Source organism: Malurus melanocephalus, unplaced genomic scaffold, assembly GCF_030028575.1.
Source record: "Malurus melanocephalus ecotype Western Australia unplaced genomic scaffold, MMel_1.1 scaffold_258, whole genome shotgun sequence".
Lineage (NCBI taxonomy): Eukaryota > Metazoa > Chordata > Aves > Passeriformes > Maluridae > Malurus > Malurus melanocephalus.
This window is the reverse complement of record NW_026623490.1, coordinates 28,450-48,454: the sequence shown is the minus strand read 5'-3', so window position 1 is coordinate 48,454 and position 20,005 is coordinate 28,450. Positions and strand designations below refer to the sequence as shown.

Here is a 20,005-nt window from a genome sequence, read left to right as displayed (position 1 = left end):
TTTTTTTTTTTTTTTTTTTTGCTACTAAGTTTATGTTCCAATCAGAGACGCTGTACTTGAACCTGATGCTTCCACACAAGCACACCTCTTGTCCTTCACATTGATTTTTACTAACAAATCCTGACTAAATTTGTATGCTTAGAGGATCCTAGATTCAGTTTTCAAGCAAGAATTTTTTTTTTTTTAAAAAACCCAAAGCAAGTAAACATACATTTTGTTTCAGTGTCACAGTCTCCTTTCAAATATCAGAGAACTCTTACCATCAATAACTTGCACATATCTCAGGGGGATTTTCACAGACAATACAGGAAACAAACCAGCCTTAAGCAATGCCCTTGTGAAACATACTGCATACCACATTTTTACTGATTTCTGTAGTTTCAAATGCCTGCTTCATGGCATATGTAATATATATGCAACAGTACCTGCTTCTTTTTTAACACACTAACATTCACACACTCACAGAATGCAACAGCTGCATGTACAAATAAACATCAGTTATTGTRGTTACCAAAGAGTCAACTCAAAATACGTTTTCATTTGGAATATTTTTTAACACCCACTGTGTGTACAAAACCAAAATTGCGTCACTGAAAATATCTACAAATAGAGAGAGACAAAGCGGCGACAGCACCCCCACGTGGGTCAGGATGGCCGAGCGGTCTAAGGCGCTGCGTTCAGGTCGCAGTCTCCCCTGGAGGCGTGGGTTCGAATCCCACTTCTGACAACCCTGTTTTGGGGCCGTGGCTGAGGCTTTTGGGTTTGTCTACTTTGGGAAAAAAAAAGATAATTAGCAAGAATTCATTGTTCTCCCCAGCTTCCTGAGTAGGGAAGGTGGAAGTGCTGCTTTCATCCTCCKGTTACCCACTGACAAGGAGAGGCGGGAAGGTCTCAAAGTTGTGACAGGAGACATTCAGACTGCTCACTAGAAAACACTTGTTTACTGAAAGGGTGATCYAACACTAAAATAGGCTTCTGAGAGAGGCAGCCAACACCCCAAGTCTGTCAGTGTTTTAGAGGCATTTGGACAATGCACTTAAAAACTTGCTTTAACTTTTTGTCAGCCCTGAATTGGTTCAGGTTGAATCAGTCGATGATCACTGCAGGTCCCTGCTAACTGAACTATTCTATTCTGATCKATTTTAAAATTTTTAAATGGTGTCTTAAATGAAAATGGAAGATCTAATTGTTTCAGCCTATAGGAGGGAGCAGTTCACAGCGCAACCCCCAAAATCTGGTGGGGTTTGGCTTGTTCCCCACCACCACGCCCGCAGAAGCCCTCCCTCACCTTCCCTGCACCAGCTCTGACCCTGGATGCCAGGCCAGACACCTCATCGGTGCAGTGACAAATGTCACTGCCCCAAAGTATTCTGCTGCTTTAGGGAGTGGCACTCGCCTGCCAGGCAAACACCCACAGGGTCCTGGCACTTGCTGAAGTGGCAGAAGAGGAGTGAGCAAAGGAGWGCATGAGAAGGCAAAATCTCCCTCTCTCCCTCTTTTTTCCAGAGGTGAGCTGTGATTTTGGCTCCAGGTGTTTTCTAAAACTATAGCTCCCAGCTCAAAACTAGATGCTTTTTTCTTACTTTTAATTTGCTCTCCAAAATACTCTGGATATTGTTTTGTGTTCTTGTTTTGTTAAAATTTAAAAACTTCAGCAGATATGAATCAGTAAACTAATTAAATTTTCATATTATATATTTAGGGTTAAATACATATTAAGTTAAATTCTAGAATACAAAGTATTTCTGAGAGATAAGACTACAAACAAGAGTCACAAGAACATTCTTCCCATGAATGAAGTGGAAGATTAGGATTTTTGGTTAATGCTAAATATCCAGTACTGCACTCAGYAGACATAAGCTAATGACCTCTGAAAACACATAACACTAGATCACTATAAATGAGCAGCTAAAACAGGTGAATCAATGAATTATTCCAGGGGAAGAAACAAGCWGAGGTAGTGCTTTAATTATGTGACATCAACACAAACTCTGACAAAGGTAACTAATTTCTTCCATCTGCAAATACTATTAAACAATCCTTGAGCCGAGTGCTACCTGCACAAAACACTTATTTACCACACCTTGTGTACAGAAGATATGCATCTGGTTTTCTCCAGGACTTAACCCATGGGCTGGGGTTAACCCATCCATTCTTACTGCCTGTCACCATAAACAGGGATGCTTTCATCTCCTGAACTCTTAAAGGGTTTAAYTCCACATTCCTGACAGCAATTCTACCAGCACTGGAATTCTGAAAGCAGCACATTTGCCTGAACATACAGCAAGTCCAAGATGTCTGGATTTGCCAAACACAACAAAATCAATAGATGGCCACCTAAAGCAGGGACCCTGAACTCTGAAGTTGCAGGATGAGGGGCTGGCTGGTCTTCCTGTGGGATTCATTTTGGATGAAGCCTGAAATCAACATCAAGTCCCACCAATACAATTTACAATAGTAGTATATTMTCTACATTATAGAGGTGTCAAATCAATATTATTAGAAGTTATTTGATCTAAACTAAGAGTGTAGACTCTTCTTAAAGTTTGAAGAAAAAAATGTAACTGAGGTAGAGATATAGACAGATATACATCTAAACCATTAAATAATTATATGTYACCAGAGAAACAGCAACTTTGAGGTCCTGAATATAATTTGCTTCATTTCATTTATGACTATTTAAATCATATAAATCAAAACAGATGTATTGACAGTATGAGATGGTTTAAGCATCCTAGAAAACTACTGATGAGAAGACCACTAAATAATTATCCATTCAAATACCTATTCAAAACTGCAGCTTTTTTCTACAATCCCTTCCTGACCCTGTTTCAATTCCCACTGAGAKGCTTGCATGGGGGCCAGAGAGAGAAAGAACTACACAGGGCTCCAGCCACCATTCAGGATAAGAAGAACCCCAATTCCAGTGGCAGTTCACAAGCTACCTCAGTGGTCCTAGGATTTTATGTCCTGATGCAMATCTTCTATGAAAAAGAAGCAACATAACACATGTGCAGCATCACAGGATAAAAATCCTRCAGCCAAGAACTCTTCACAGCTTGTAGTTAACATAATTTCCCTTCTACTAACACACTGTAATGGGTAAATTATATATGCAGATAAGATTTACTTTGGATTTTCAATATAATCACGAAATAAAGCATAATATTCTTCCAAGCCAATTCTTCCATAATTACAGACTACAAGAATGAACAAAATGAAAGAGGAAGGGTTAAATCCTAGGCCATCATAAACAACAGAGACCATAGGACTTCATCAAGATATCTCTGTATAAAGTTCAATTCCTTGTTCTCAAGCAGATAGTTTTTCTTGAATTAAAGGCCCAAACAGAACAAATTAATATTATGTGTGTAACTGTCACTTTTACAAATATGGACCAAATATGGCAAACCACATGTTAACTCATAGGAACAAGTTCTGTGGAGACATGTCTCTTCCTATAAATTTGCTTTCAGACACTTTCACAAGATGGACTGGACAGAATCTAAAGAGGCATTTGACAGGAAGAAAAACAATAATTTTAAAAAGTTATCTGATTATCAGTATGTATACTTGGCATKTCAAAATCACATGCCAGTATCTACACTCGTTTATATAAAAACCATTTAGTGAGGCTAGGAAACATTTCACATGAGTATGTTCAGCTCTGTAATCAATTTAAAATAAAAATAATCATATTAGCTAGACAAGATCTTCAGACTYAAATAACTTTCATTATTAAAGGAAGCACACGATCAATTTTTTCTGAGATTGAAACTGCATGTATCTTAGCCATTGCTAGTCACAAGGATTGAGAGCAAACTCTCAACATTTGCATGTGCTGTGAATATTTCCTGTGAGAAAATGTCACATGGTGAGAAGTACAGAAAAAACAAACAGCTCAGAAATTTTTCCTCTCTATGGCATGATGCACAAGTGAGTATTTACTTCTGGTAAATAAGATATAGAGAATGGCAAATATTTCCCTTTTTCTTGGTTTGTTTTTTTTTTTTTTGGTTTTGGGTGTCGTTTTTTTTGAAGAAAGTGACTATACACTTTTTCAAACAAATGTATTTCAAGGGTTCCAATGCAAAAAGGAGGTAAAAGCCTTACTAAAGGCCACTTTGCTTTCAGGAAGCCTCTATTAAATACAACCTTTAAATTAATAAGGAATAAAGATTCCCTTGCAGCTTCAGCCAGAGCTCTACATGTGAGCAGAGCTCTTATTGACCAGAAGGGGAAAGAACAGAGGCAGACCCCACACTTTGTGTGAAATCCCCCTGGAGATGTTTCAGGGGAATAGATAATTTTATGGGATAGATAATTCAGGGGATAATTATGGGAATAGATAATTTTACTGCTATCACTACTGCACCATCCTACATGTRAGGATATTGCCACTGAGAACTTACTCCTTCAGACAATTTTTTTTTTCTCACAAACAAATGGTTCTCAGCAAACACTCCTTATCCTGATTTTATGAATGTTGCCCATGGACTAGGGGAGAATATAGCACAGCAGAGACCATCTCATATGCTCATCACCAAGCACAATGGATACCCAGATCTGATCTGATCTTACCACTCAGCATGAGTCACTGAACGACTGAAATAGATGGAAACTACTCCCAGTGTTTCTCTCCTGACACCAAAGCCACACAGCACTTTGAAAAGACTTAGATGAAGTTCAGACAAGTATATGCTAAGTATGGGGACACTGAGGGATTTCTGAGATTTCTCATTACTTGTACTGCTCATTAGTGGATAAGACAGTATATTTCCAACACTTTGTGGTTTTCAAAGGTTTTTTTTTTTCAAAACAGAAGTAAAAGGAATAATCAGGATACCACAGCTCACCTGCTCCCTTTGCCATTGAAGCAAGCCTACACTGACAGTTCAAAGCATGTCTGAATTTGCGTTTATCTTACTGAGAAACAATCCATTATCAGCCGCTAATGATCTTTTTTTGCCCTAATGAATCTACCTTGAAAGGAATCTACCTGGGCCTCCATGCTGTTCACAGTTATTAAAACATGAAAGTTGGACTAACTCTGTTAAGGACATTGATGGTTAACTCTGATGTCAATTAGGTGTCAGCTTTATGAACTGGAATCTATTCAGACAATGCAAGTCAACCATTGTATTAAAGATGATGCCTGCAGCAGCTCTTCTCTCAGTACAAGAGTCCTGAATCTCCAYTGGCATAACTCACAGTGCAGAGACGAAGGCCCAAAGGGCAGCTTTGGCGTGAGGAAATACAGGTGACTGGAAAGTGAAAGTAACACAGAGCTGTTTCTGAYAGCACAGAGAGCCTTGAGACAGCACAGGCAAACATCCCCTGCCACAAGCCAAGCTTGTGTTAGATCTACAGACAGACATGGTCAGAATATGGGGCTGCTTGTTATTCTTTCTGCTGCTAGTGCTCTTTCTAAAAACTTTTGGCAAAAACAGTATTTTTTTTTTTTTGGTAGGCAGGCCTGTCCTTAAGCCAGTCTTGCTCCATTTGCAAAAGCCACATTCCTGTTTTAAAGGTAATGTTGTCTTTTTACTGTCAGCCAAACTGTTAGTTGTTTGCTGCTAGGAATAACAACCCTTATCTCAAAGTAGTAGAGTCACACTCATGTTTAACTGGAATKAATTTATTTTCCTTTTCCTTCAGTGCTAGTTCCAGTGCTAATGCYAGGTTCTGGCAGCTCCCACTCTCCCCAGCACAGCACAGCATTATTTGGATGGTGCCCATTGCTGCTGCACAGCTACACAAACTCCTCACCAAAGCACTCAGCATCTTCCATGCCTCCCCAAAGAGGAGAGCCCACAAGCTKTACATCATACAATCGATAAGGACAAAAACCCTCATGCAAAATCTCAGTGTCAGGACTCCCCCTGGGCTTCCCTGCCTGGATCACAGTAGCTGCATTGCTTTAGCCTCCTCTCCTAAATAATCTGTCCTCTATAGACTTACTCCTTATCTGCAGTGTAGCCCAATATCGTCCTAACACACGCAAGAACATCCATGCTGGATCAGACCGATGGTCAGTCCAGCTCAGAATCCTCTGGGATGGTGGCCAAGACCAGCCCTGAGACAGAAAACAATACAGACAGTGGCAGACAGCAGGACAAAAAGTAAGACAAAGCTTCATTGCTTCCAGAAATTTGGGGTTCAGAGGCTTCTTACTGTAGAGGCATTTTTTGTTTCATAGCCGGAAAGGTCCCTGGGGATGGTGGGGCCTCTCAGGATCTTCCTGCTCTGAGCCAGCTCAGCTGCAGCAGATTGCTCAGGGCCACAGCCAGTTCTGATTGTCTGCCAGGACAGAGACCACATAATCTTGTGGCAAACTCTTTTGGTGTTTAACCACACTCCCATTTAAAAAGGGGGTTTTGGCCTTTTTCTGAAATTTTTAGCATTCACATGCTGCTGCAAAAAATTGTAGAGCCTGTCTGTGCACTGCCTGAGGAAATGTGTGCAAGCCAGTTATGGTAAGAGCAATGTTCTTCATGTCTTCCTACACTCTGCACATGATCAAGGCTCTYCCTTAATGTAAAGTGATGAATTTATAAAGATTTTAAGACCATAGCAAAGGTTTTAAGACCCTAGCATTCATTACTTTAATTGGAGTACTCTGAGATACATTATTTTTCTGGTTTCTGGGTTTTCCTTATGTTGTTTATAAGGATTCCTGTCTTAGTCATGTGGAGGCATCTAGCATTGCTCCATAATACCCAGAGAAATAAGAAAATTCTGTTTACAAGTAGTTTATCATTATAAATGCCAAAATATTTCTCATCTCTCCCAGTAAAAAAAATCAGGCAAAATGCAATGATTTGCCAAAAGGTAAATAACCTTTTTATGACATCTTCAATTCTTAGAACCACTCTCATCACTTTTTTGCTCTTATTGTGCATCTGTTGCATTTATTTCTTCCCTTACCAGGAGACTCCCYCTCTGCTATATACATCTAGAAGTATACACACTAAGAAGGAAGCTTTACCTATTCCAGTCTTCAGACTCACATTTATATAAAAATAGCAGGAATAGAGAAAGGTATTAGAATAGAATCATAGGATGGTTTGGGTAGGAAGGGACCTTAAAGATCATCTAGTTCCAACACCCCTGCCATGGGCAGGGACACTTCCCACTAGTCCAGGGTGCCTCCAAGTCCCATTCAACCTGGCCTTGAACATTTCCAAGCACCCACAACTTCTCTGGACAACTTGTCACTCGGTCTCAGCCTCTTCACAGGAGAGGTGTTCCAGCCTCTGACCATCTTTGTTTCTCTCCTCTGGACTTGCTCCAGCTGGTTCATTTCCTTCTTGTGTTGGGGTGCCAGGGCTTGACTCAGTGCTCCAGGTGGGATCTCACCAGAGCAGAGCAGAGGGGCAGAATCCCCTCCCTCACCCCGCTGCTCACGCTGCTTTGGATTTAGCCCAGGATATGTTTGGCGATCCACCAACGTCCCCAAACCCTTTTCCTCATGGATGCTCCCAATCCATTCTCTGTCCAGCAAGATGCACCATTGTGCAGGACCTTGTACTTGGCCTTGTTGAACTTCATGAGTCTTGCATGGGCCCATTTCTCAAGCCTGTCCATGTCTGTCTGGGTGGCATCCCTTCCCTCCAGTGTGCCAACCACACCACACAGCTTGGTGTCACTGCCAAACCTGCCAAAGGTGCCTTCAATCACCCTGCCCATGTCACCACAATTCATCCATGTCACCAACAAAGCTCTTGAACAGTAGGGGTCCAATACTGACCCCTGCAAAATGCCACTGACCCCTGCAAAATGCCACTGACCCCCGCAAAATGCCAATGCTCTGCACTGGGATATCAAGTCCTTGACAGGAACTTTCTGAGTTTGACCAACCAACCAGTTCCTTATCCTCTGAGTGATCCATCCATCAATCCATGTCCTCCAGGTAAGGGACAAAGGATATCATGTGGGACAGTGTCAAATGCTTTGCAAAAGTCGTGGTAGATGACATCAGTTGCTCTTTCCCTATCTGCCAATACTGTAACCCCATCATAGAAGGCCACCAAAATTTTCAGGCATGATTTRTTCTTAGTGAAACTGTTGTGTCACCAATCACATCCTTATTTTCCATGAGACTCAGCACAGTTCCTAGGAAAATCTACTCCATGATCTTGCCAGGCATACAGGTGAGACTGACTGGCTCATAGTTCCTCAAAGTATTTTTTTCCCTTTTTAAAACTAGGAGCAATATTTCCTGTTTTCCTGTCAGTGGGAACTTCACCAGACTGTCATGATGTCTCAAGTATGATGGATAGTGGTTTAGAAACTCATTTGAGAATTCCCTCAAGACCCATGGATGCATCTCATCAGGTCCCATGGACTTGTGCATCTTCATGTTCCTTAGACGATCTTGACCCTGATCTCCTCCAGCGTGTGGKTCTCCATCCTCCCAGTTTCTGCCTTTGCTTTCTGCAGCTTGGGCAGTGTCGCTTGGGCACTTGTCGGTGAGGACTGAAGCAAAATAGTCATTGGATACCTCAACCCTCTCTGTACCCCAGGTAGCAAGGTCTCCCATTTCCTTCTGGAGAGGGCCCACAATTTCCCTAGTCTGTCTTTTATTATTGATGTACCTATAGAAACTTTTCTTGTTGCCCTTGATATTCCTGACTAGATTTGTTTCCATCAGGATTTTAGTTTTCCCAACTTGATCCCTCATTGCCTAGAAAATTTCTCTGTATTCCTCCCCAAGCCACCTGTCCTTGCTTCCACACTCTTTTTTGAGTCTGGTTTTACCCAGGAGCTTCTTGTTCATCCACACTGACCTGCTGAAATTTTTGCCTGATTTCCTTTTTATTGGGAAGAATCTCTCCTGAGTTTGGAGGTGATCTTTGAGTATCAACCAGCTSGTTTCCTCTTCCCTACGAGTCTTTATTCTTTCACTGTAGTTATTTTAAAAATAAAATCTCAGAATTACATTAKAGATGGAAGATCAAGCAGGGACAAAAGCTAAGACTTTGTGGTCAACCCTAGCCCCACACAGAGTTTGTTGGGCAGTTTTGGACTGGCTGGTGAGAGAACTCCGTTCCTCCTGGAAAAACATTTAATGAATAATAAAGCAGGTTTCTACCTTGGTTGAAAGAYGGATAAAAGGGTGGAAAGCACATTGTATTAAAGCCTCTAAAAGACTACAAAGATTACGGCAAATACCGTATGATATAACGAGCCCTGTACAAAAAAGAAATGTTGCCYCCTTTGAACTTTGCTGTAATGCAGATAGAACAATAATTTATATCCCAAACATTATCAAAAATAAATCATGGACCATATTTAGTGGTAAATKAATTATGCTTGTTCCTCAGAACTTCTCTTTTTCATAAAGAACCATCCTTCTAGAYAGTCTGAAGAGAACTGAATGATTTTTTTTCCTCTAACTGTGAGAATGAGGAAATAAAGCTAACATTCCCAYGTGATAAGTTCAATTTCAACAGCTAGAATTTTAATATGGCTACCGAGTTATAAAATATTTGTTATAAAAATTATAYTTGTATTAACAATGAATTTCTGGATGTTTATAAGCTTAAAAACAGCTACAGAAAGGCCAAATCAAAAACACTGCCTGTAGGCAAACCAGGTTCCAGTGTTCTTCTAATAATTACAATTAGGATGCTTAATGAAATCCAGCATATCAGATTACTTTCACAACCTGTACACCTCTGACTTGTASTACCATGACATCTTACAAGTATGGGACAAATGGGTTAGATTTACAGAATAATGCTTTAGTCTTCCCTTCAGACTTATTTCTTGTCCTTTCTGACWAATATTTAAGAAAATATTTTCCAATTAATTGAAAGCCATTTAGTGCTCTCACCAAATTACTCCTCAATGACTCTGGAGCAGACACACTTTCTTTCTCCCAAGTGCCTTTGATTTCTTCTCTGCACACACAGACATGCACTTAATTAAAACTTTCCATTGAAGAGGCATTAGTTAGACACACAAGGCATACCAAGTTGCTCTTAGGCTTCCTGCCAGAAAGCCAGCAGTGCTGGTGCTTTCCTTCATTTACTTTAAAGTGTCAGCAAGACAGGCAATTTATGGCCACATAAATATGGAGCCAACAGCCCATGACCACTATGTGCAGCAAYAGAGCACAGACAGACGGTGAGCTGGTCCCATTCCCGTGGACTGATTCATGTTGCTGAATACAGAATCAGAACACACTTTACCAAAGTGTCTCCTGTAACACCACAGTAAAATACATCACCAGCATGAGTGTTTACAAAAGTGTCAGGGAGCAGCATAAACAAATCCCATTAGCAAAGCATGGGACTTGTGCAGACATCTATTATTCAGCATGTTGAAAATTTAACCTGGGGATTTTATACACATACAGGCAGGATGCAGACATATCACATTGTGAAATGAGGTTTGGTTTTTATCAGGATATTGGGATTTTTGTTAAGAAATAAAGAGCAGGGAGAAAARCCTTTTGTTGTGCTTGTGGGCAGGGATTTAAAAAAGCATCCAAAAAAAGGGAGACATCTGAGAATTCATGTAATTGCCAGAAGCATTTGAAATAGTCTGTAAGACACAGCAACTGCTTTCATTATATGGTACCAGTTCTGCTTCAAAAGGCTTCAGAGATGCATCTGGCAAGCTAACCCTGAGAGAAAATGTGTTTCTGACCACCAGTGTAGCTATCCTTCCATATGAAAATGCAGCAGAAGTCGGGTGATGCCACTTAGCTCCGTTAGGTGCTTATTGTCATATGGGTGCTTTTCRGAATTAAACTGCAATGGTTTCAAATTGAGAGTAAATTTCATATGTAGCAACAATAATAATTCTCTAATCTACAGACTTAATTTCCTGAAAATGAGAGAAATGTTATGAAACTATTTTTGCAKCCAGAATCTAACACAAGCAGCTCTGCTAAGACTAAAAACACACCACAAACATGAGATATCTGCAGGGCACTAAGGCCCAAGCTCAGCATGAAATCTGARCATGAGGGAAAGTTCATCCTTGCCTGGGAAATTTCTTCATGCTTTCCTGTGCCTGAAGAAATGACTGAATTGGGGCATGAGTACYTTCAAGTGACTTCATCATTCAGCAAGACTGACCTTCAGCTTATATCTTGGCATATTTTTCTTTGAAATGCACTTTTTTAAAAGAAAAGCAAAACATTTTCCTCATCCTGCATACTCTCGGTAAAGAGCATTATTAGAAAAATCATGTGAAATCCTGACTGCTATAATAAAAGCAAAATAATTCCACTGATTATGGAAATGCAGCAGTTTGCCCTTCAGCAGGAAATTGAACAKGGTGTAACAGGAAACACATCCCTGTAAAGTGAAAGCCACATACACAGTATATCCTAAGGTCTTGCTTAGAAATTTTGTGCCTCCTGAATCTTCTAAAGCATAAGTGAACTGGAACCRTGTCAAGAAAGGTGTCTGCAGTTTTGCTCACACATTTATTGTTTGAGATCAACTGAGAAACAAAGAAACACTTTGCATTGCACTGCAAAGAAAACAAACAAAAAAGAATCCTGTCACAAAGATGTTAAATCCTCTTTATAATTTCAGGTGCTAGTCCTTGAAAGCTTCTTCTTGTTGAAGAGGGAACTTATGATATTAAAGGTTATAGCTGAAGTGCAAGTGTAATCCTACAATTAAATAATCTGCAGGKGATAATCAGACATTTCCATGGAAACTCCATGATATAGCAAATAAACACATCAGGATAATTAAATAATTTTGAGTCTTAGACTGACAGCATGAAGCTGGTGTAGAAAGGGTGATGATTAACAATATATACACACCAAGTTAGTTGGTTAGCTTGTAAATGCCTTTGAAAGCCTCTACACGAGGCAGAGTAGAGCCTTATTGTAAAATACATTGTTGTAAAAATAAAATTGAGAACACATTAACAGTTTAGAAAAATTTAAACAGACTTAAGTTTATTCTATATTTTCATTYCTAAAAACATACAATATAGTCAGGTATTAATTCACATTTTCTAGTTAAGGAWGCAGTTGCTTAAAGCAATTGTTTAAAAGCTGTTCACCATTGCTTAAAAATTTTGTGACTTTGTATGTATAGGACATAGAATGTATAGGACATAGATGTATAGGACAATTTTTATTTGATAGATTGKAAAATTAAAAGTATTTATTTTCTATCCTTTTATATATATGCAATCATTTCTTTTGGAGTTTAAGCTTCACTATATGAACACTGTGCTTTTTGCATTGTACTAGGTTGGRCTGGGATGCAAGTCATTTTCTTCACAGCAGACCGTATGGTGATGTGTATTGAATTTGTGATTAAAAACTGTTGTTAACACATCAGTATTTTGGCTACTGCTCACACAGTGCCAAGCCCTTCTGTGCTCCCCTGTCTGTGCCTGTTACAYACTCTGCTGCCCCATGGACATCTGTATTCCAGACTGTCTGTTCTGGTTGAACAAAATCCAAGTCTCACAGCTGCCTTATCATTCTACATCAGTCAGTCTCCAGACCCCTAAGCAATAAAACAGTGCAAGAAATTAGAAGTTCATATTCTGGAKTCGGTAGTAAACTTAAAAAAGAGCCCATGTCAGTAGATATTATTTTGCAGTTCACTACCATAACAAAGTTCAGCAATAAGAAAGTTAATTTTCTAACAGAGAAGACACAAAGCATGTTATAGCTTCATTCAAGTAGTGTCACTTCCATTTAAAAAGCAAAAGAAAGGAGATGGAGAGCACCRTGTGAATTTAGGTCAAACTAGATAATTATTTTTGTACACTTACAAATCAAAAAGAAAAAAAATTTGGCATATGCTGTTAGTGCTCAATAATGGAGAGAGCTTTGTGGGCATCCACTGGCCATGCTTTAGAACTTGGCAGGGGTATCAGAACAAGCACAGCAATAGTCCAGGACTAATGCCAATTTAAAACATGAAATTTAGAAACCATGTAAACATAGTCTGTCTGAAACTAAGAGAAAAGAAGAAAGTACACTTACATTATCTTGAAAATAATCTTGAAAAAACTACAGTTTGTTCATATCAGGAGTTTATAAATACACATGATTTCCTTAATTTTCTAATCAAAATCAGATATGAGGAAGTCAGTAACTGTCAGTGATAACTAAAAAGCTGATGTGTCTTTCCAAACATCATCATTCTCCCATACCAATCATGCTATTTGTCCAGCTTAATTATTATCTAAGTTTATAAACATACCAATATGATTAGACACTGAAAGAAAGATTTGTTTTCTATTTATCACAGGACCCAGATTGCTGCTGACAGACCTGGCTTAAGAAAATTGACTACAGCTTTCCAGGATGGCTGATTGGAATATAATTTGGACAGAAAACAATTTGCCTCCAGAAACAACTGCTATGTTATGAAACTCCTGCACCACTGGCCAAGACTGACCTGGCCATCCATCACAGAGCACCMAACCAGCCATCAGCACCCAGCAGAAGCTACCAGCTGCATTGGCCACAGTGCCTCAGGCTGGACTCACACCTGATAACTAAAATGCTCTCCACAAAGAAGAGTACAATAAAATAAAGGCTGAGTTGATATCAAGGCAATCTGAGAGATCAGAGTCCTTTCCTTCTTTTATTTTTTTTTTGCTTTTTCTTTCTTTCCTCCAAAATACATTGAATTAAACCTGGTAACATTAGCCCTCAACAGCCTAAGTGCTGGCAGCAGATCACACAAGATCCACTGTCTCAGCTCCGTTGCCCTTCCTGAGGTTCAAACCAAAGGAGAAGGAGGCACCATAATTATTGCAGGAGTCAGACAGAGTTGGATGTGGCAGCTAAGTTCTAATTACCCAGAGGTACCAGTGGTAGTCTGGGCACTTCACAGGACCATTATGGCATTCTCTGCCAGACCAATTCAAACACACACCATGGGTAAGGCTCTTCAATGGACAAATGGATGGAGCTCCAGGAAYGGAGCAGTACCACACATAGGTTTAAGCAAACGTCCTTACACTGCTCACATTTGGCTTCTCACAATTGCTTCCTTCAGTCTGCTAAACTCATTTAGGGACCAAATGGCTTGGCTCTGAGGGCTGGATTTGTCATTTGGGACATCTTTTGAAGCACTCTGATCTAGGCTAGAAAAGAAAAAGTAAACTGAGTATATCATGCAGGAGAAATACTCTCCAGCTGCATGGACACAGTTTAAATGAGCTATACAACACGGGCTTCCAAACTGCAGAGCATAAATAACCACAAGCAAGAATTCCCCTGAACATCGGATAATGATGGTAGGTAGGCAGACACACACCTTGCAGACCTTGGGTGAGAACTGATTTGGGGCCTGTCTTTCCAGAGCATCTTCCACACATAAATTGGTTCCCACAAAGTAAAAATCCCTTCTCTAAAGTTATTTAAATACTTTTGCCTTCCACATGAGGAGAAGGTTATCAGCAATTGCTCTTGAAAGATGGAAATAAGTACACAACACAAATAATACAACACATCAGGACCTCATTGGTGTGTGTACTGATCTCTGCTATTTTACTGCTGGTGTCTATTGTAGATTAAAATAAYTGGAGAAAAATTAGCATGATAGAGAAACAGATGAAAGCAGAATACAGGAACAACACAGAGAAACCACAACAGTTCAGTATTTATAATCATGGGATCAGCTCTCAAATTAAACTGAAATTAAGAGGAATTCACCTCTTTGTTAGCTATGTCAGTTCACATTAACAACACAGTTCCTTGTAAAGCAGCTGAGAAATACCTGCCTCACATACAAACTTTGTCACAGCTGTTATGATTGGAGAGTCACTTTTACCCATGCAACGGGGATTATCCACTAAAAATTAACTTTATATGCAAAATAAAGAGAAAGATAGTGAAAAAGCAGCTGAGATACCCCTGATAACATCCAAAGATCTGGTGACAGGAGATAACTCAGTTTTTGAGTCAGTTTTTGATACGTTTATCGATTACTGATAACTCAGTTTTTGAAACGTTTTGTGGAGACTATAATTAGTAATGTATTATTAGAACTAATTAAAAACAAATTTTTCATGAAAATAAACCTCAAGTCATACTTTCTTACAGAAAAATACATTTGTTCCTGATTATATTTTCAAATTAATACAGTATTTCTTTTGAAGAAAAGAACTAATATATCAAATCAAGATTACAAAAGTTCCAACAGAGGCAGTTTATTTATGGGACTTCATAGCCTTTAAAAATTATCAGTAAAACCTCAAGATTTTCTCATCCACAATAAATAATTCTCCATGAAAATTAAATAAAAAATGCACTGCAATTGTTAGAATAAAACATCTGACAAGCACTCAGTCACTGCCTAACTAAAATATGGTGCCAATCTCAAGAATACTTGATGCAATTTCCTAGTCTGCACACAGAAGGCTACTATTATGGAAGACCACTGCAACTCTTCCTCAGGAAAGCAGAACATCCTTTATTTATTGCAAGTGCTTCACAACAGTTTGCATAAAGTGAGACATAGCAGGACAAGGTACAGTGGAGAAACAAAGAGCTTCTGTTCCCCAAATGCACCTTTTTTTTTAAAATAAAACTTTGTTTGCAGAAATGGAAGAGAATTTCACATTGTCTGTAATATCCTTATAAGGAATTTTCATTTGCACAGTAATCAAGATTAAATCTGTGAGGAAAAAGACAAAGAACTAAATTTCAAGCCTACCAATCAAACACAATTCTTCATTTTGCCATTGATTTATAATGCTAAGAAAAGAGAAAGAGGTCATCCTAAGAGTGAAAAATTGTTTAGATCAGGCCATAGGGAGGTCATATCAGATTATACTACACAGAGGCAAAAATAACAAACCCAAYTGGATATAATGTAATATAACAATTTATTTCAATTAGTAGAATGTCTTTGATTTATTCAAGTGTTAATACTTTGCAGAGACAACTAATTAAAAGCAAAAATCCTCAAATGAGAAGTTTGCAATTCTGTTACTGTACCCTGTGCAGCAGTTATCTCAAACTCATCACACTCACCAAACAACAGATTCTGTCCTTATCTAAAAATACAAACAAAGTCTCCTTTAATTGGAAAAATACCCTAAAAATGTCTTGCTTATGCACCTTGTATACAAGGTAAGAGAGTCTGGAGTCGCTGCCAATACCACTTCAGCCAGACACAAAACACCCTGCCGAGTTCTGGGCCACGTGAGACAGAAATGCCACTTGTGCAGGCACACAGGGGAACAGGAGCCCCTGGCAGCACCCTGACCCCGACAAGGCTGCAGCTCACACCACAGCTTTGTGCAACTCGAGCAGGAGCTTCAGGAAAAAAAAAAATGAAAAAAAAAAAAAAAAAAAGCTGCTTTTTCTTATCATTTGCCACCTCTGACTACTGCAGACATGCAAGATGCTGCTTCATATGTGTTCTTAAGGACATGGTAGCCTCCCCACTCTACAACAATTCAGAAGAGGAGTATTTCTCCAGGTACCAGATTAAAGGTGCTCTGCCACTGCACAGGGCAAACGTTTCGCTAGGCTGCCATGTGACCGGGGCGCAAGTGCTGAAATCCTTGACTAGCTTCTACTAAAATCTGAAAGCCTACCAAAAAGAACAAAAATCAGGGAGAAGAATGGTTTCTGGTATCTTTCTCTTATGCAGAGAAGTCACAGTCCCCTGCAGAAGACCCTCAGGGGCAGTAGCTGATGTCCTGCCAGGGTGCCTCGGGGTGCCACAAGGGCTCAGGTGGCACAGGAACTGTGGGGGAAGCAGGGCCATGCTGTCTGATGACAGACACAAATTACCTGATGCTCATGAAAGTTGCAGGAAGTAGACACCATGGACTCAAAACTGTTCATTTTTAAGAGACATTTGGGGTATGATATTGAATCACAGAGAATAAGAGACAGACRTTACCTTGTATCCGTACAGATTCCCTAAAATGACAGAAAAGGACCTAACTTACACTTGTGCATTGCTGTCCTAGTGTTATTTTCCATACTAGAAAGCAGGAGGGATGTCCTCCAGCACTAATACAGTGTCTTATTTGGCATTCTTGCTTTGGGGATGCTCTTTGCCATTTATGCTACCTCRCCTGCATGCCATATACCTGTCAAAGTAGCCCAGAGCCTTACAGCAAAGAAAACCTAATCATTGCAATAGAAAAAGTAACATATCTAGCTGATGTGTTTTGTATAACAGTATTTTTTAAAATGAAAAGTTTTTCAATTAGAGTCACAACAGCCATACTATTTTTTTTTAGATGAAAAGCATAACAAAAATGGTGGAAACTGACCTCTTAGTGCCAAACATGATGGTGCAGGCTTGTTTCACATTTATGAATGCAGTGTTCTGCACAGGCTGTTTATATTGACCTGGATGAGAAGAAAAAGAGACATTTTTAAATCAAGAAACTCYGGACCTCGATTTTAATTTTCTGAACAAAAAGTACATTAGTAAATATCTTCCAGTRAAACTTCAGAGAAGACCTGGCAATTTTACAGAAATAAAAAGGTTAGCAACTATGCAAAGCCTAACAAACAAAAGATGGATGTTTAAAAACCTAAGACCAAATCCTACTAGTAAGGCTTAAACCTGGCGTTGTTAGAGCAGTCACTCAAAAGAGTTAGGCATAATTCTATGTGATAGTGCAATATCTAAAAGTTCTTGCCTCTTACAGTGAAATTCATGTGCCTGAGTGAAATACATGTGCTTAAAAGCAGCTAAATAGGTATTCCTAAAATGCCAGTCTGCACAAGCTATATAAATTTATATCTTAACTGTGCTTCAGTGCTCAATTTGTTTGGCAGCTGCGTCAGTGAGAAAATGATGTCAGTCAGAAAGAAAACATTATTATAAATAAGAAATTTCCTGGTGTGGGCCTACTGAATAGGGACCTCAGTAAGTACTTTTATTTGAACAAAGAGAAATTTCAACTTTTATATAAAAACACAATATTAGAACAATTAGGTCAGGTGAAACTGCCTAGTCCAGCCTTCAGCTCAGAGCAGGTATAATTAGATCAGGTTGCTCAGCAATAAGTCCACTTGAATCTTGAACATGTCCACAATCTCTTTTGGAAACCAGTTCCAGTATTTCATCACCACCACGGCAAAAACATTTTCCTAACACCTAATCAGAATTTTCTTTATTATACCTTGTGTCCACTGACACCATATCTGTGCACCTCCAAGAAAAATCTAGCCCCATGTTCTCTAAACCTTCCACTCAGGTACTCGTTGACAGCACTAAGGCAGTCCCTCAGCCATTTCTGAGCCTGAGCTGATTCAGTTCTCTCAGCCTTGTGTTGAATGCCATTTGCTACAACCCCTTGGCCACCTCATTTGGTCTCCACAAGCTGGCATCCTTCAGGTTCTGAGGAGCCCAAAMCTGGACACAGTGCTCCACAGACAGTGTCACCAATGCCAAGCAGAGGGCAAGGATCTTTCCCTGACCTGCTGGGTGTACTTTTGCCCATGCAGCCAAGGGCAACACGTGACTTTCTTTGCTGTAAGGGCACACCCCTGGTTCACGTGCAAATTGCTGTCCACTAGGCCCCTCAGATCCCTTTCTGTACACTGCCTCCCAGACATTTGGTTCCCAGTCTTCATTTTACACAAGATTATTCCATCCCATTGGCAAGACCTTCCATATGCTTTTGTTGAAGTTTGTAAGATTCCTGACAGCTCATTTGTTCAGCCTGCCCAGGTGCCCCYGAACAGCAGCATTGCCCTCCAGCAGCTCCTTCCCTGGGCAGGCAGCGCCTCGCTCAGTGTGYGGGTCCCAGAGAGTCCCCGGGGCTCTGCAGCCCCACACAGGCCAGCAGCAGCCTCCCTTGATGGCCATCTGAGTCAAGGCCTCCACCATCTGAAGGACATTAGCACCAGCTGTGGCAGGGAACRTGTCCTGTGGGGTGCTGAGACCGTCCCTGTGCACCCTCACACCGCCGTAGGCAAATGTGAGCAGCGATGCCGARTGTCCCTGCTGTGCTGATGGCTTGGCAAGGTTGGCACTGCTGCTCCCCAGGAGCTCAACCCTCCCAGAGCAGCATTCAGCCCTTCCCAGCAGCAGCCAGAAGCAGCTCCCAGCAGAACTGAAAGCAGACTCAAAATGCTGTACAAACTGGGAAGAACAAACCATGACGAAGCCCAGGGAGTGCTCTGTGWGCTCTGCATCCTCCCAGCTCCAGAAATCAAGTCCCTTTTGCAACATCTGTTCACAGCACTGTGGTCCATCATTGCCTAAGGAGCAGCTAAGCAGCAATTGGAAAGTGCAGGGCGTGTTCCAGGTCCTCCAGTTTGAAGCTTCTTCCACCAGCTCCTTATCACAGGAATGCAGTTCTCCCAACCTTGGTTTGCTTCCCTTGTGAATGTCATTGCACACACCCTCTGCCCTCACAATGCATAATATTGCTGCTATCAAAACCTTTCTGCCCTACTCCCAAATGTTCAATTCTTTTCAATTCAAACATTCCATCCTAGTTTAGTTGATTTGTTAAATGTAAATGTGTTATCGAAATATAAATGCTTTGTCCATCAGGAAGAAGCTGTCATTACATGATCTTGACTGACAGGAGAATTTTTGTCTACAAACTCCCTTCTAAATTTGTAAGATGCTCAGGGGGACTTCCATCTCCATGTCAGATCAGATTAAATGACACCAGGTAAAACATTTTGTTACTTCCAGATGAGGAAGCAGCATTTTCATAGCACTATATTTCATTATGGGTTAGGGCAGTGACATTTTTGTCTCAATTTACCAGCTGGTCTTAAAGCATTTTCTTTTTTGGTTTTTCTAGGGTTTTTTTTTGTTGTTGTTGTTGTCTCTGTCTTCTTAACTTGTACAGCTGCAATGAGTTGAAGGGAACCTCCCTCTTCCTTTCCATGCCCTCTTGTTCCAGAATCACAGCCTTGCAGCTGGGCAAGCAGCACAAGTGTCATCAGCYTGAAGTACATTTTCCTTCCCATGCAATTATTCTCCCTGCCACTCAGTAACACCAGCTCCTCTACACTGAGAGCATAACAAATGCTTGCTCCAAGTTAGTTGTCTTGATTGGTAAT

The 20,005-nt window shown here is 40.2% G+C and overlaps 1 protein-coding gene and 1 non-coding gene across 2 annotated transcripts in view; one reads left to right on the top strand and one right to left on the bottom strand.

The window, feature by feature from the left end:
- The window catches only part of OXR1 (oxidation resistance 1), a 214,938-nt gene extending 197,665 nt beyond the window's left edge, over nt 1-17,273 (bottom strand). The window contains exon 1 of the mRNA XM_057375782.1: nt 17,242-17,273. Coding sequence (XP_057231765.1) covers nt 17,242-17,258 — 17 coding nt within the window. The 5' untranslated portion in view covers nt 17,259-17,273. The remainder of the gene's footprint in view (nt 1-17,241) is intronic.
- On the top strand, nt 645-727 carry TRNAL-CAG (transfer RNA leucine (anticodon CAG)). The gene has a single exon. It is a non-coding gene; the product is annotated as a tRNA-Leu (tRNA).
- Nucleotides 17,274-20,005: the final 2,732 nt, after the last annotated feature.